The 15081-nt window shown below is 37.3% G+C and overlaps 1 protein-coding gene across 1 annotated transcript in view; it reads left to right on the top strand.

Annotated features, from left to right (window-relative positions):
- Positions 1-15081, top strand: part of GAPVD1 (GTPase activating protein and VPS9 domains 1) — a 93163-nt gene that overhangs the window by 35404 nt on the left and 42678 nt on the right. The window contains 3 exon segments of the mRNA XM_078150125.1: positions 5846-5932; positions 6442-6576; positions 8518-8707. Coding sequence (XP_078006251.1) covers positions 5846-5932; positions 6442-6576; positions 8518-8707 — 412 coding nt within the window.

Here is a 15081-nt window from a genome sequence, read left to right as displayed (position 1 = left end):
AATCTGTCCTCCCTTTTATCATTCTTCCCCTTCCCCCTTTCTCTTATTTCCTTTCCTTCCTAGTTCTATATTGGGTAAGTTAGATTTCTATACACAACTGAGTATGTATATGCTTCCCTTTTTTAACTAATTCCAATGAGAGTGAGGTTCAAGTCTTGCCTGCCCCCTCTCCCTTTTCCTGTACCACTGTAAAAGCTCTTCCTTATGTGCTACTTTTATGTGAGCAAATTTTCCCTATTCCACTTCTTGCTTCTCCTTTCTTCCAGTGCATCCCTCTTTCTCACCCTTTCATTTTATTTAGGAGATCATTCCAAATAATCAACTCACATCCATGCCATCTGTCTGTGTAAACTTATTTTAAGTGCCCTAATAATGATAAAGTTCTTAGGAGTTACATGTACTGTCTTCCCATATAGGAATGTAAACAATTTTACCTTATTAAGTCCCTTATCAGTTCTCACTCATTTTTTTTCTGCTTCTCTTGAGTCTTGTGTTTGAATGTCTGATTTTCTATTTAGCTCTGTTTTTTTCACCAGGAATGCTTGAAAGTCCTCTCTTTCTTTTTAAAAAATTTTTATTTTAGATAAATACTAAAACTTAATGCATAATAAAAGAAGATAAAGAAACATTATAAACTTAAATATAAAATAAGAAAAAACAAAAAAAAATCATGTGACCAGCAGAACATAGGAGAGGATTCAAAATATATAGCAATAACTTTTCATCTCAAGAATGCCTGTATATTAAATACTGTGCATTGTGTTGAAAGCTGTCCATCTTTTCTTTGTTTCCTTGTAGGTTTTCTTTTGTTCTCTGCTGTATACTTTTTACTTTGTTCTTTTTTTCCCCTCCCTCCCCCCTACTCACTACCCCAAGGCTATAATTGAGCATTGGCTATATTTATATATGTGTATGTATATATAGATGTATATACACACACTTATATATACATACATATATAAACACATACTTTACTTAAGAGATTCTAGTCCTTACCTTTGTGTTTGTGCATATCTCTTTTTTCCTGTTTCTCTTAACTCCTCTACTTTACTTCTACCTGCTACCTTACCCTCTATGACTTGACCAGTTACTCCCACTCCAACAATGCCTCCGTTATTCTCTCATTCCCCTAAATCTAAATTCCTTTCTAGATCCCTCTTTTAGCCTATTCCCACATCATCCCCTCTAAAGATCTCTCCTTTATCTCGCCCCCTTCCTATCCCCTTAGAGTTTTATTTCTTTGTAAATTTAGAAGATTTTTATACTCATCTATTTATAGCAGCTTTTTTTTTTTAGGCAGTTGGGATTAAGTGACTTGCCCAGGGTCACACAAATGTCAAGTGTTTGGTCTGATGCCAGATTTGAACTCAGGTCCTCCTGAATTCAGGGCTGGTGCTCTATCCACTGCGCCTCCTAGCTGCCCCTTATACTCATCTAAATGTATATGTGTTTTCCCCTCTTAAACTCATTCCCAATGAGAATAGGTTTCCAGAACTAACAGCCCTTCTCCCGCATCTAATTCCTCTGTATTGGTTCTTCTCTTGTGCCTCATTTGTAAAAAATAACTACTCTTTTAGCTGTACTTGAATGGTTTTACTTTCTGAAGTCATATCATATTCAGGTCTACTCTACTCTTCCTTAAAAGTTACCTCAATACTAGTAACAACCTTAGACATAGGTTTTACATTTTTCATACATAAAAGGTAAACATTCTATCCTTATTTAATCCTTTATAGTTGGTCATTGGTATGTACCTTATATTTCTCTTGGCTCTTGTATGTTAAATCTTCTATTGAGTTCAGGGTTTGTTTGTTTTTTTAACAAAAACCTGAAAGGGGCAGCTAGGTGGTGCAGTGGATAGAGCTCCAGCTTGGAGTCAGAAGGACCTGAGTTTAAATGTGTCCTCAGACACTTGACCATAGCTCTGCAGCCCTGGACAAGTCACTTAACCCCATTGCCTAGCAAAAAAACAAACAAACACAAAAAAACAAAGACCTGAAAGGCTGACAGTAGCTCAAACATCCATTTTTTTTTTCATTTAGAATTATGCTTAGCTTTGCTGGGTATGATATTTTTGGCTGGAAGCCTGGTACTTTTGCTCTTTGATATATAGCGTTCCAAGACCTCCAGTCTTTTACTGTTGCCACTGCTAGGTCTTGTGTGATTCTAATTGTGGTACCACTGTATGTAAATTGTTTTTTTCTTGTTGCTTGTAATATTTTGTTCTTGATCTGGGGATTTTCAAAATTGACTATAATAATCCTGTGAGTTTTCCTCATTAGATCTCTTACAAGTGGTGATCAGTGGATTTTTTCTATTTCTACTTTCCCCTCTTGTTCTAATGCTTCAGGACAATTTTCTTTCATTATTTCTTGTATTATTGTATCAAGATTCTTTTTTTGATCAGAACTTTCAGGTAGTCCAATTATTCTTATGTTTTCTCTTTTTGATCTGTTTTCTAGATCTGTTGTTTTTCTTATAAGATGTTTCACATTCTTTTTAATTTTTTCATTATTGTGATTTTTCATTTCATCATCTCTTACAACTTACACTGGCTTCCCCTTGCCCAATTCTGATTTTCAAGGAGTTATTTTCTTACTTAAGATTCTGGATCTCCTTTTCTAATTAGTTGACTTTCTTCATAATCTTTTTGTTTTTCTTGTATTATTATTTTTCTTTTTAGTTTTTCCTCAATCTCTCTTGTTTGATTTTTAGTCTTTTTTAAGTTCTTCAGTAAATTCTTTTTGGGCAGGTGACCATTTGACATTACTCTTTGGGGTAGAAGAGGGTTTCTTTGCTTCAGTATCCTCTGAAGACGAACTCAGATCTTTTCTATCCCCAAAGTAACTCTCTGTGGTTGGATTCTTTCTCCTTTGTCTATGTATTTTTTCTTTAATAATTTAGCTTTTATAATCACTTACAGTGCTGGGGCATAGGGGATGGTGCCTCTGGCCTCTAATCCTCTTCAGTTCTCCCTTCTGACCTTGAACTCAAACCAAGAACTTCAGCCTCCTATAAGTGCCTACAGCCAATGAGGTCCCTGCCCCACTGCATCTGCACTTACCAGGCACGTGCTGGTTCCTTCTCGCCCCTACTGTGTCTCTATAGCACAGCTGGGTCTGGCATGGCCCATCAGCAGAGGTTCCCTCAGTTCTGATCTGGGGATTTTCCCCAGGTCAGGCACCCAACTCCCCTCACTGTCCCAGGGGTAAAGGTTCCTGTAGCTGGCCCTGAGACAGCCTCCCAAACTAGCTAACTCCAGGGCTTGCTCCTTGTTGTTTGGATCCTATCCTGGAGGTGTTAATTTCTTCCCGGGATTTTTCTTCAGATCTTCTCTAATTGTCCCAAGAGGACCCCTCTTCTCCCCCTACTCTTACTTATTTTCAGGGATCTAAGTTCTCCTAGAGGTGCTATTTTATCTCTTTTGTGGAGGAAAATTTTGAGAGCTTGAAATTTTCTGACCTACTCTTTCCAGAATCCTTTCCTGAAAGTCTTCTTTAAATTAAATAGCCATTTTTTCCTCCTGCAGTATTATACTCAATTTTGCTTGGAGGTGATTCTTGGTTGTAATCTTAGCTTCTTTGTCTTCTGGAATATTGTATTCCAAGTCCTCTGCTCCTTTAACTTTTTTTTTTTGTGAGGCATTCGGGATTAAGTGACCTGCCCAGGGTCACACAGCTAGTAAGTTTCAAGAGTCTGAGACCAGATTTGAACTCACATCCTCCTGACTCCAGGGTCTGAGCATTATCTACTGTGCCACCTAGCTGCCCCTGCTCTTTTAACTTGGAAACCACTAAATCTTGTATAATCCTGACTGTGGCTCTATAATATTTGAATTGTGTTTTTTTTTTCTGACTGCTTGGAGTATTTTCTTTTTCATCTTTGCTTTGGAATTTGGCTCTAATATTCCTGGGAGTTTTAATTTTGGGATCTTTTTCAGGAGGTGATTAGAAGATTCTTTTAATTTCTATTTTACTCTCTGGATCTAAGATATTGGGGCAATTTTCCATTATAATTTTTTTAAATGTGATATCTAGGCTCTTTCTTTGATCATGACTTTCAGATAGTCTAATAATTCTTTAATTTTCTTGGTCATTTGTTTTTCCAATGAGACGTTTCATATTTTCTTCTATTTTTTCATTCTTTTGACTTAGTTTTATTGTTTCTTGATGTCTCATGGAGTCATTAGCTTCCAGTTGCCCCATTCTAATTTTTAAAGAATTATTTTCTTCATTGAGCTTTTGTACCTCTTTTTTCCATTTGGCTTATTCTGCTTTTTAAGGAGTTCTTCATTGGATTTTTGTGCCTCTTTACCAAGCTGTTAATTCTCTTTTCATAATTTTCTTGCATCACTTTGGTTTCTTTTCCCAATTTTTCCTCACTAGTCATCTTTCTTTAACTCTTCCTGGAATTATTATTGAGCTTGTGTCCAATTAGCATTTTTCTTTGAAGCTTTTTTAATAGTTATTTTCCCATTGTTGTCTTCTGAGGTTATGTCTTGGTCTTCCCTGCCCCCTTAGTAGCTTTTTAATGGTCAGATTCTTTTTTTGTTGTTTGCTCATTTTTCTAGGCTATTTCTTGACTTGGAACTTTATGTTAACGTTGGGCTCCGCTCACCTGGAGACGGTGAGACCCTGTCCCAAGCTTCAGTCTTTTTCCTGCTGCTGTTTTCAGAGCTAATTCTAGAGGTTTGCAAGTTTTGGTTGATTTCAGAGTGGTTTGATCTTGGGAGAGGTATGGTCACTGATCTCCTGGTCTGCATTCTAGTCTTTGTCTAGGAAGAGCCCTTTGTCCCTTGTAGCCACAAGCACCAGCACTTTTGACTTCTCTTTGCCTTAGAATTGGGACCAGGGTCCCTGCTCTTTGTGATCAACCCACTAGTGCTCCTCTCCACCCTGGAACCACAACCCAGAACTGCATATGGGCAATAGAATTGTCAGTCAGTGTCAGCTGTGTATCTGGTACCAGGAAAGGGTGCCCTATAATATCTTTGTGTCAGTTGTCCAAGCCTCTTACTAACTGGGTTGAGAATTCCTGAAGGTGCTGCTGTTTCTGCCACGTGGTGCAAGCTCTGGATGAACTTCTACCCCCAGTGTTACAAATTTTTCCTGTGAACTTCCTGCAGACTTCTTAGGCCAAAAAAAGTCACTCTGACCTTTTGTTGGCTGTACTCTCAAAATTTGATTTGAAGCATTATTTTAAAGTTGTTTGGAGGGGAATGTTGGGAGAGTTCAGCTGGGTTTCCTCTAATCCACCATTTTAGTTCTAAGATATTTTCTTTGAAATTGATATTTTTGAACTCAAGTGTAAGGCTTTAATTGAATTTACTTTTAATTGATTCAGACATGATGCTCCAGTTCATCATCATTTTCTTTTTAATCAAGGCATTATCATCTAGTGTGTTAACATTCCTCTTATCTTCATTTGTCATCTTCATACTTTATGAGCACCTGTCTCTTTATTTTATTCTTAGATAAAAATGTTGGAAAGCACAGGGCCACACACAGATCTCTGGGGATTCCACCAAAGACCTGTCAGGTTGACTTCAATTCACAGTCAGTGTATAGGCTTTTCTGATTCCATTTTCTTAATTTTCCTTCTTATAGGTTTGTATTTCTTTATCTCTTTTATTTGTTACAAGGTCATAGGTCATAAGATTTAGAGTTGAAAGGCGCCTTAGAGATAATTTAATCCAATTCCTTATTTTATACATGAGAAAGCTATGGGGAAGGTATGATTAGTGGCTTGTCTAAGGTCACACAGCTGGTGATTTGCCAGTCTAGATCCATTAGTGGATAATCTTTTGTTTTAGAACATATATCCCTAATATCATTTCTGATTGCAGGTTGGCCGCCTTTTACAGCAGCTAGCAATGACTGGCTCTGAGGAGGGAGATCCTCGAGCAAAGAGCAGCCTTGGTAAATTTGACAAAGTAAGAATAAATGTGGATGTTATTGTTTTTAGGAATCTGAGAAGTCTCATTTGACATTTAATCCTTTGATTTTATAAGTTATTTTTGTAGTAAATGATTCTCTTATTTGTATCTGATCTAGGTTATATTTGGATGTTAATACTACTGATAGAAAAGATCGTTAATGGAAAAGATCACTTTAAAAAGTTTCTTGCTCTGCTATGTAAAAAGAATTAAATTTATGCAGTTTAAGGAAGATAATGGAATCATAAAAGTGGTTTTTATAAAACTTTCCTTTTCTTTTATATAAAAGAACCTGATTTATAAAAAAGAAATTACCATTTTATTGTATATAGGAAAGTTAAGCACAAATAATAGCATAACTTACATGTATTTCATATGTTGACATATGACATTTTTTAGTTTTTTTATAAACCGTTTGAAGAAGCACATTTTGTGACATTACTCTCAGTATTGTTTTATAATTGTAGTGTCAGTATTTTAACTGAGCTCTTTTCTTCTGTCAACAGAGTTGTGTAGCTGCTTTCCTTGATGTTGTAATTGGTGGCCGGGCAGTAGAGACTCCCCCAATGTCTTCAGTCAACCTTCTAGAAGGGTTGAGTAGAACTGTGGTGTATATGACCTACAGCCAGCTCATCACTCTGGTAATAGCTTTGTTCTTTGTTGGGACTTCTTGTGGTATCATGTTTTTGAAATTCTTTATAATATAATTACAAACCTTATGAAATTTAGCTTAATTCATCTAGTGTTTATTTAATGTCTCCTCTGTGCTAGAAACTGGTGAGTCAAAGATAGTAAAGATAATCATTCCCTCAAGAATATTACCTTCTTTTGGGGGAGAGATCAACACATATACCATTAAGTAAACACACAAATAAGTACAAAATAATTTCAAGATAGAGAGCCTACTGAAAACTGGGTAGGAAGGGGTCAGGGGTAGAAGGCATCAGAGAAAGCCCAAAGTAGAAGATGGCATTAGAGCTGTGCTTTGAACAAAGTGAGAGAGTTTATGGGACAGAGGTGAGGAAAAGAAGTCCATACTCTAGATATGTGCAAAAGCACAGGATGGAATGTTATGTCTATGGAACAGTGAGGAGACCAGTTTGAATGGAATAGAGACCATATGAAAGGAAGTAATGATAAATAAGATTGGGAAGGTAGGCAGGAGCCAGGTTATGGAGGGTTTTAAATGTCATAGTGAGGAGTTGGTATTTTATCCTAGAAGCAATAGGGGGCTATTGAAGATTTTTGAGTGGAGGTGGGAGGTGTCCAGATAGTTAACTATTCTTATGAATATTAATACTAGTTCATACTAGCAGAAGTGCTATATAATGAATAGAGAGTAGACTTTAGAGTTAGGAAGACGTGGGGTTCAAGTTATACTTCTGATACTTATTGACTACATTACCCTGGACAAGTCAGTTAACTTTCTTGGTGTCTTAGGCAACTCTATGAAACTGTGAATTGCAGAGTGGGTGCCTTTCTTCATTAGTAAAGGGAGTTTTTGTCCTAGGGTTTTCCCATACCAATGAGATTATAAGTCCTGTCCAAAAAATAATTCATTTTTTAAAAAAGTAATGGACATAGGTAATTTTAGGAATCATCTAGTCAATGTCCTTTATTGATTCCATGAAAAGATAATTTAAGATCAATGTCCTAGCAGTTTTAGAACTTTCTGTCACAAAAAAGTCAGAGAGGTCAGTAATGCATAATATAATAGGACTCAATTATGGTGTGCTTTAACTCACACAAGGGAAGGCCCAAGTTTGAAAAGGAAATTCTAGAGACGTGGAGAAATACAGATGAAGGTTGAAGGATGTATGCATCTTCATCTTCAGAGAGGAGAGGTCAGATACGCCTGTTTTTCATTTGCCAAAGATCAGTGTGTGTTTGTATTGGTTGAGAAGGTGTGTGGAGCAGGTCATGTCAGGTGCATGGTTTTCAGACCAGGACCACTGTAAGTCTTATAAGACAGGGGGAGGTTATCACTCATGTGTGTCTGGTCAATTTCCCACCTCTGATTTCACAGGCGAGGAAAGACAAAGGATTGGGTAGTGAATTAAATCAAGAAAGCAAGCATTTAGTATGGAAGTTGTGACAGAAGATGGGTAGAAGGGGTTAGATGTTAGATATCAGAAAGGGGCTATTCCAGACCAGAGACAGCTTGCTACAAGTGAGCCTTAATGTGTTTTTGTTTTATTTTGTTTTGTTTTCGTGAGGCCATTGTAGTTAAGTGACTTGCCCAGTGTTACACAGCTAAGAAGAGTCAAGATTTGAACTCAGGTCCTCCTGATACCAGAGTCGGTGCTCTATCCACTGCGCCGCCAAGCCGCCCCCTAAATGAGTTTTGAAGATAATTTTTTTGGATTGTCAAGGAAGTGTCATTAGCTATTATTTTTCATCTCAGGTTCTCAGCAGAAGGATGTTATAGCAGGATTTTGAGACTTTGTAGTATGGTTTGGTTATAATGTATTAATGATTTTATTGCACAGTGGTCTTAGTGGGAATGGTGTTAGATTGTGTGTGTGTGTGAGAAAAAGAGACTAGGTATTAGAACACTGACTAAGGACTTATTTTCTTTGCAGGTTGGTTTTATGAAAAATGTCATGTTGGGTGACCAACTGAGAGAAGATCGAATGGCTCTTGAAAACTTGTTGGCAAACCTACCCCAGGCCAAGCCAGGAAAAAGTAACAGCTTGGAAATGACTTCGTATAATACTCCTCAGTTGTCTCCTGCAGCTACTCCAGCTAATAAAAAAAATCGCTTACCCTTAGGTGAGTATAGGTTAGTGAGGAACTGCATCTAGCCCAGCTCTGTTCTAACTTCAAGTCAGTTACACAAACATTTATTGAGCATCTTCTTTGTTGGAAGTCACTATGCTTGGTGTTTGTGGCATTGTATATAGAAAATAATTATCATCGAATGCAGGGTTAGGGAATCTGTGGCCTTGAGGCCACATGTGGCCCTTTAGGTCCTCAAGTGTGGCCCTTTGACTGATTCCAAACTTCACAGAACAAATCTCTTTAATAAAAGGATTTGTTCTGTGAAACTTGGACTCAGTCAAAAGGTCATATCCAAGGACCTAGGTGGCCACATGTGGCCTCGAGGCCACTGGTTCCCCACCCCTGGTCTAGTGGGTAGCTTGTAACTAACTCATTTAGGCATTCCCTGACCAATGGTACTTATTAATTATAACAAAACCCTATTGTGGTGATGTGAAATCCCATTATATAATTTTGTAGTTATCCAGTATAGAAGTTAAGCATTTGTACCTCATTGTCCTTAAGTCACCTGAGTGACAGTATGTTTCCTGTCCCCCTTTTGTTAGGTGGGACTATACCTGCAAATAAAATAGTAGATGGTAAGGTATGACAGTGTTTTTATTTAGTATTTCTTCTTTAGCTGTTGTCTTTGCCGTGGCTGTGGTGTAGTGAAAAAAACTCTGATTCTGGAGTTAGAAAGGAGTAGTTTGCCATAAGGTTTGGCTGATACAGATAAGCTGGAACGTCTTTAAGTATGGTTCACCTTTGGGCTTTATGTATCTGCAGTCCAAGGCTAACCTAGCTAAGGATGAAGGACCTCCTCTCTGAATTTTAGAAAGTTGGCCTCTAGATGATAAATGTTTTGTTTGCTTACTTTTGGTCTTATCACCTTGTCCACCATGGAGTGGACAGCTGTTATCTGTGTTGGTAGAGGGAAAGTCCATACTGATGAAATCTGATTTTCTGAGGCCAAAAGTCAAATAACAGTTTGTTCTAAAGCAGCTCATTTACTGAATAATGTCTTAGTATTTTGTACTTACTTTTAATCTAATTCTGGCCAATTCAGGGCTTTGCTGTGTTGAATCTTAGGAATATTAGTGTTTTAATTCCTATTAGTAACTAGTATCATCATGTTATCTTTAAAATTAAATAATATTAGGAATACTAATACTTCAGAGAACTCTGATTTCATTGCTGTGAGTTTTCCTTCTACTGATGTAGATCCTAACCTCAGTAGGTTTTAGTAGACTGTTTTCTTGAGTCACTATGGTTGTGGGGGAAAAAAGTCATCTTCTGACGGCCAGTCTTCTGGTAATAGGCCTCAAGATGGTAGATACAAATCTGTTATTGATCCCCTTTTTTGACTCCTTCCATGTTGTTTGGCCTTGCTGGAGCTTGTGTTGACATCAGCATGCAAGTCTCAAGGATGCATTAGAAAATTATTGAAGCAGAATAATAGTAATGATTGCTTATATGTATAGTGTTTAATCATTTGTGCAGTGCATGTGTTATATTTTACAAATGAAAATGAGTCTGTGATTTGCCTAATGTAATGCATATAGTATAGCTAAGAAACAGAACCTTTATTATCTAACTGGATCACCTGCTTTTTCCATTACATTGTTATATTGCATTTGTACTTTATGTGAGATTAGAATATCAAGGGCGTCTATTCTTTAAAAAGGAAGAAAGGAATGATGTTTATTAATTTGGAGTTAATCATGTCCATAGCTTATTTCAGTGTAACAGCTTTCTCTTGTTATACTCTGAAACTATTTTAGGGTTAAAACTAATGGAAAATAATTTTTAAATGTTTCCCCATAATTCTTTTATGAAATTGATACCAGATCATTGCATTTTATTTCACATTTCTAAAAATGTTTCTGTTGTTCAAAGGGTTGATTTTCTTTCTGTTTAATGCTGTCGAACCCCAGGACAACAGTTAGCAGCCATCACTGCATGGGATCCCTCAGCCACCAATCTCACAGCTCACATTACTCTAGTAACCCCATTTGGTGGGTAATAGGCTCTCTTTGTTCTATTTTAAAAAATTATTTCACAAATTATGCTTCATGTGCATGTGTTACTTGTTTTGTGTAAATGACTATTTGAGATTTAGATATTTTAAGGTCCTCGTGGCATTTGTCCCTTAAAATTCGCACATGTCATCTAAGGAATGTATTTAATTTGAATTCTTTTTTCTATGTCATTGTATTTATTTTGTACCTTTGTGAAATAAGTAACCAAAGGAGAATTTGCCTCCTTTTATAGTGCAAGTTTTTATTTGTAAATATATCAAGATTTATCTTTTACCTACAAAATAATAAGATACTGTCTCATGATATTTATCAATTGTGACACAATACATGTAAGAGAAACAGGGTTTAGTTAGATAATCAAGTCAATTTTTACAATATTCTTGTACACTACAACCTATATTGAGTTGCTTGCCTTTTCAGTGAGGGTGGATGAGGAGGGAGAAAGAGAGAAAATTTGAAACCTAAAGTTTTAAAAACATATGTTTAGAAAAAAATGTTTTCACATGCTACTGGGAAATAAGAAATAGAGGAAATGGGGTACAGAAGTCTATCCTGCCCTACAGGAAAATAGAAGGGGAAGGGGAGAGAGATAGAAGAGAGGACAGACTAGGGGAAGGGATATTCAGAATGCATGCCATCTTAGGGTGGGGGGAGGGGGAGATGGGGTGAAAATTTGGAATTCAAAAACTTGTGGGAGTGAATGTTGAAAACTAAAAATAAATAAATTTATATTAAAAAAATATTCTTGTACGCTGAATGTTGACATAGGCTATATGTTATGCTTTCTTGTAAATTGAAATACAATTAGGGTTTGCTTCATTAATTAAGTACTCTGAATTTTGAAATAGAAAGTGTTTTTTTTTTATCCCCTCAGTCAAGCTTTACACTTAAAGCATTTCACAGAGTTTCAGTGCTAGAAAGGACCTTGGAGGTCATCTACTTCAACCTGTACTTAATCGTAAATCTCTTCTACAACATTCCTAATAAGAGGTCATCTCGGATTTTGCTTGAAAATAAATCCACTCTTTCCAGAGATAGCCCACTCAGATTTTGAATAGCTTTCTTTGTTAGGAAGATGTTCTTTAAATGGAGCCAACACCTATCTCTCTGCAGCTTGCATTTTGCTACTAGTTCATCTTTTTAGAGTGGAGATGAGCCAGTGGAGTCCCTTTTCCATGTGATAAAAAAGATCATATTTAATTTTGTCAATATTTAATTCTGAAAGGTGGCAATGTGATAAGTTAGTTTGTTTTTATTTCTGTTCCCTTACATCTTATCCTGGAAGTAAGGTAACTTTTGATCAAAGGGATATTGGAAAACCTTTGTTTTTCCAGTTGTCTTTGTTACAGTGTAGTATATAATTGTCATTAAAAGAGGAGTTTTTGTTTGTTTACAGTTAATACTTATGTTTAATGTTATGGTTCACTGAAAGAAGGTTGAATTGTCTTGTGAAGAGCAGAGTTCATAAGTTTGGCATCTGATATCCTCTAAAACTTCTTTTGAGGTCAGTGAATTTCACATCACCAAATATAGGCAGAGGGTAGGTGACCATATTTGTTAATGAGGTGGTAGAGTAAAGGTTGGACTAGATGACCTCTGAGGGCCCTTTTAACCCTTAAAATTCTGTGATTACATTATAATATTGATTAGTAATTTTCCAAAGAACCATTGGATTCTTCAACTCTAGGAGAAGAATAGATAGTGCTTTGACTTCTGGGAGCCTACTTGATAGGCTGATAGTCAGTTTTTGGCTTATAGGAGGGAAAAGGAAAGGGAATAGTAGCCAGATCTTTCTTAAAGTCTTGAATTTGACAAGAAGGCACAGTCTTTAAATTCAAACATAAGAAAAATTTCCTGGTTATATTTTTGTACATTAGGCTATTTGATTAGCCCTTCGAGAGAATTTATGAAGAGAGAGGGACAGAGGAGGACTCTCTCCCAACTCCTCTCTTCTCTTTTTAAATTCTTCCTCCTTGGTCTCTAACTCCCATGAATTCAGCTATCATTTTTGTATAAATTACTTTTAAATCTATATACTCAGGCTTCTTTTGAAGTCTAGCCCTCTATCACTTTGTGCTTGCTGGACATCTCCACCTAGTTGTCTGTTGGCATCTAAAAAGTCAACATATCCAGAGCAGCATTTTACCTTACCCTAAACTCACTTCTCCTTTTGACTTTATTTAAGCACCACCATTGTTATACAAGTTTACAGCCTTGGAGTCAGGCATAACTCTTCATGCCCTTTCACCCCCATGTCCTATCAGTAGCCAAGTCCTTTTGATTTTGTTTACTACATCCCTTCTCTCTGTCCCTTCCCACCATTCACACAGCCACTATCTTGTTTCAGGCTTCATCAACTTTTATATGGACTGTTGTAATAACTTCTGGCCTCAAGTGTCTTTCCCTCTTCACATCGTCCTCTTCACATCGTCCTCTTCACAGCTGCTAAAATGTATTACTGAAGCATAGGTCTAATTATGTCTTTGGTGTGCTCAAGAAGCTTTTGTGCTTCCCTGTTTGCTCTAGGACAAAATACAAATTCATCTGTTTGATGTTTAAACTCCCTTACCATGTGGCTCTAGCCTTTCTTTTCAGGGTGATTTTGCACATTTCTTCTTCTTACACATGAGATATTTCAGTCAGACTGTTAGAAATAGACCCCCCTTGAACCTCCTCAGCAGGGTTGAGAAGTTAGCCAGGCAAGCTGTGGCAGCCTGTTGCTTTCCCAGTTGCAGTGCCAAGTGGAGTCTGCTCAGTGAAGAAACTCCAGAGTGAACTGGGTGCACCCCCTGGTGGGAGAGTCAAGCTTTTATACTGTTAGTATGAGTTTGCTCCTCCCATCAGAGCTAGGATTGGACCAGTTTATCTGAGTTATGCTCTTCCTGAACCGCCTATCTCATGTTCCTCCTTGTCATGTTAATCCCTCCCAGTTCTTATGTCCCATGTTCAAAAATGGCAGCTATCTCCACCCTCAGGGTGTGTCACTTCATATTCAAGAAGATTATTAAGCAAGAGGGTTGCAACCTTTGGTCTCCAGGGCCCTTTTTAAGGAACTAGTTGTTTGTTTTATTTGTAAGGCGGTTGGGGTTAAATGACTTGCCTAGGGTCACACAGCTAGTAAGTGTCAAGTGTTTGGTCTGAGGCCAAATTTGAACTCAGATCCTCCTGACTCCAGGGCCGGTGGTCTATCCACTGTGCCACCCAGCTGCCCCTAGAACTAGTTGTTTTGCAGAATGTCTGGAGCACTTTCTGATTGGTTGAAGGACTATCCACAAGACCTTGGAAGTCCTGCTCAGAATTCCCTTGTTCTGCTGTGGAAGCCTAATTTCTAATCCTTTCCCACAAAACTGACCTAGTTCCTGGTTCATCTCCTCCTTCCATATTCTACTCCCTCACCTTGACCTCTGAAATCCTTAACTTCCTTCAAGATTCAGCTTATGTACTACCTCCTACAAGAGGCTTTCCCAATTCCCTCAGTTGTTAGGATGCTGCTTGTATTGATTTTCCTTACGTTTTTCGTTTACTTATCTGTGTACATACTATTTCCCACCAGCAGAATATTCACTCCTTGCCGAGGGCAAGGACTGTGTTTGTTTTTGTCTTCCAAGTCTTTGGTGGCTCTAAATATGGCTGGCACCCAGTAGTCACTTAACAAATTCTTGTTAAATTTGAATTTGAAAAAATAATTCGAATAGTTTCTGTTTCTATAATGCCTTATTTATAATTTACAATATGATCTTCTCACAGTAGTTCTTGGGAGTGGTGCATGTATTATTATTTCCATTTTACTGATAAGAATACTGTATTTTAAAGAAATAAAGTTACTAGCTCATGGCCACAGTCATAAGAGGGGATGGTGCTAGGCCATGAACCTTGTTCTGACTCCAGTTCTAATGCTCTTTCTCTACAATACTGTTTAACCTAAAGTTTAGCTCATTTGTATAATAGAGCCTAGTTAACGATCTGCCCCTTCATATCCTCAACAGCACTCTGTTAGTCAGTTACCATGGACTATTGTGTATTATCATTATTTATGTTTGGTCTTATCCTTCTCCTAAAGTCTGAGCTTCAAGACTGCATCTAATCTTTCTGTCTCTCCCAGCCTAGCATACAGTGCTCTGTGGGAATTATTTATTCATCAGTTTCTACAGGAAGATAATGTTCATATTCTAGGAAATAAGACCTGATGAGAGGGTGTTTTTATTACCACCCATATGCACATTGACTGTGAAACAAATCTACTCATTTAAGGTTAACAGACGTTTATTGATCACCTGCTGTGTTCAGAATTCTGTGCTTGGTGTAAGGAGAATACAGAATTTAAATAAGACATAGGGATAGTTTGGA

The sequence above is a fragment of the Phascolarctos cinereus genome, unplaced genomic scaffold (assembly GCF_003287225.1).
Source record: "Phascolarctos cinereus isolate Bilbo 61053 unplaced genomic scaffold, phaCin_HiC Scaffold_2;HRSCAF=192, whole genome shotgun sequence".
NCBI lineage: Eukaryota > Metazoa > Chordata > Mammalia > Diprotodontia > Phascolarctidae > Phascolarctos > Phascolarctos cinereus.
This window is presented reverse-complemented; position numbering and strand designations above follow the sequence as displayed.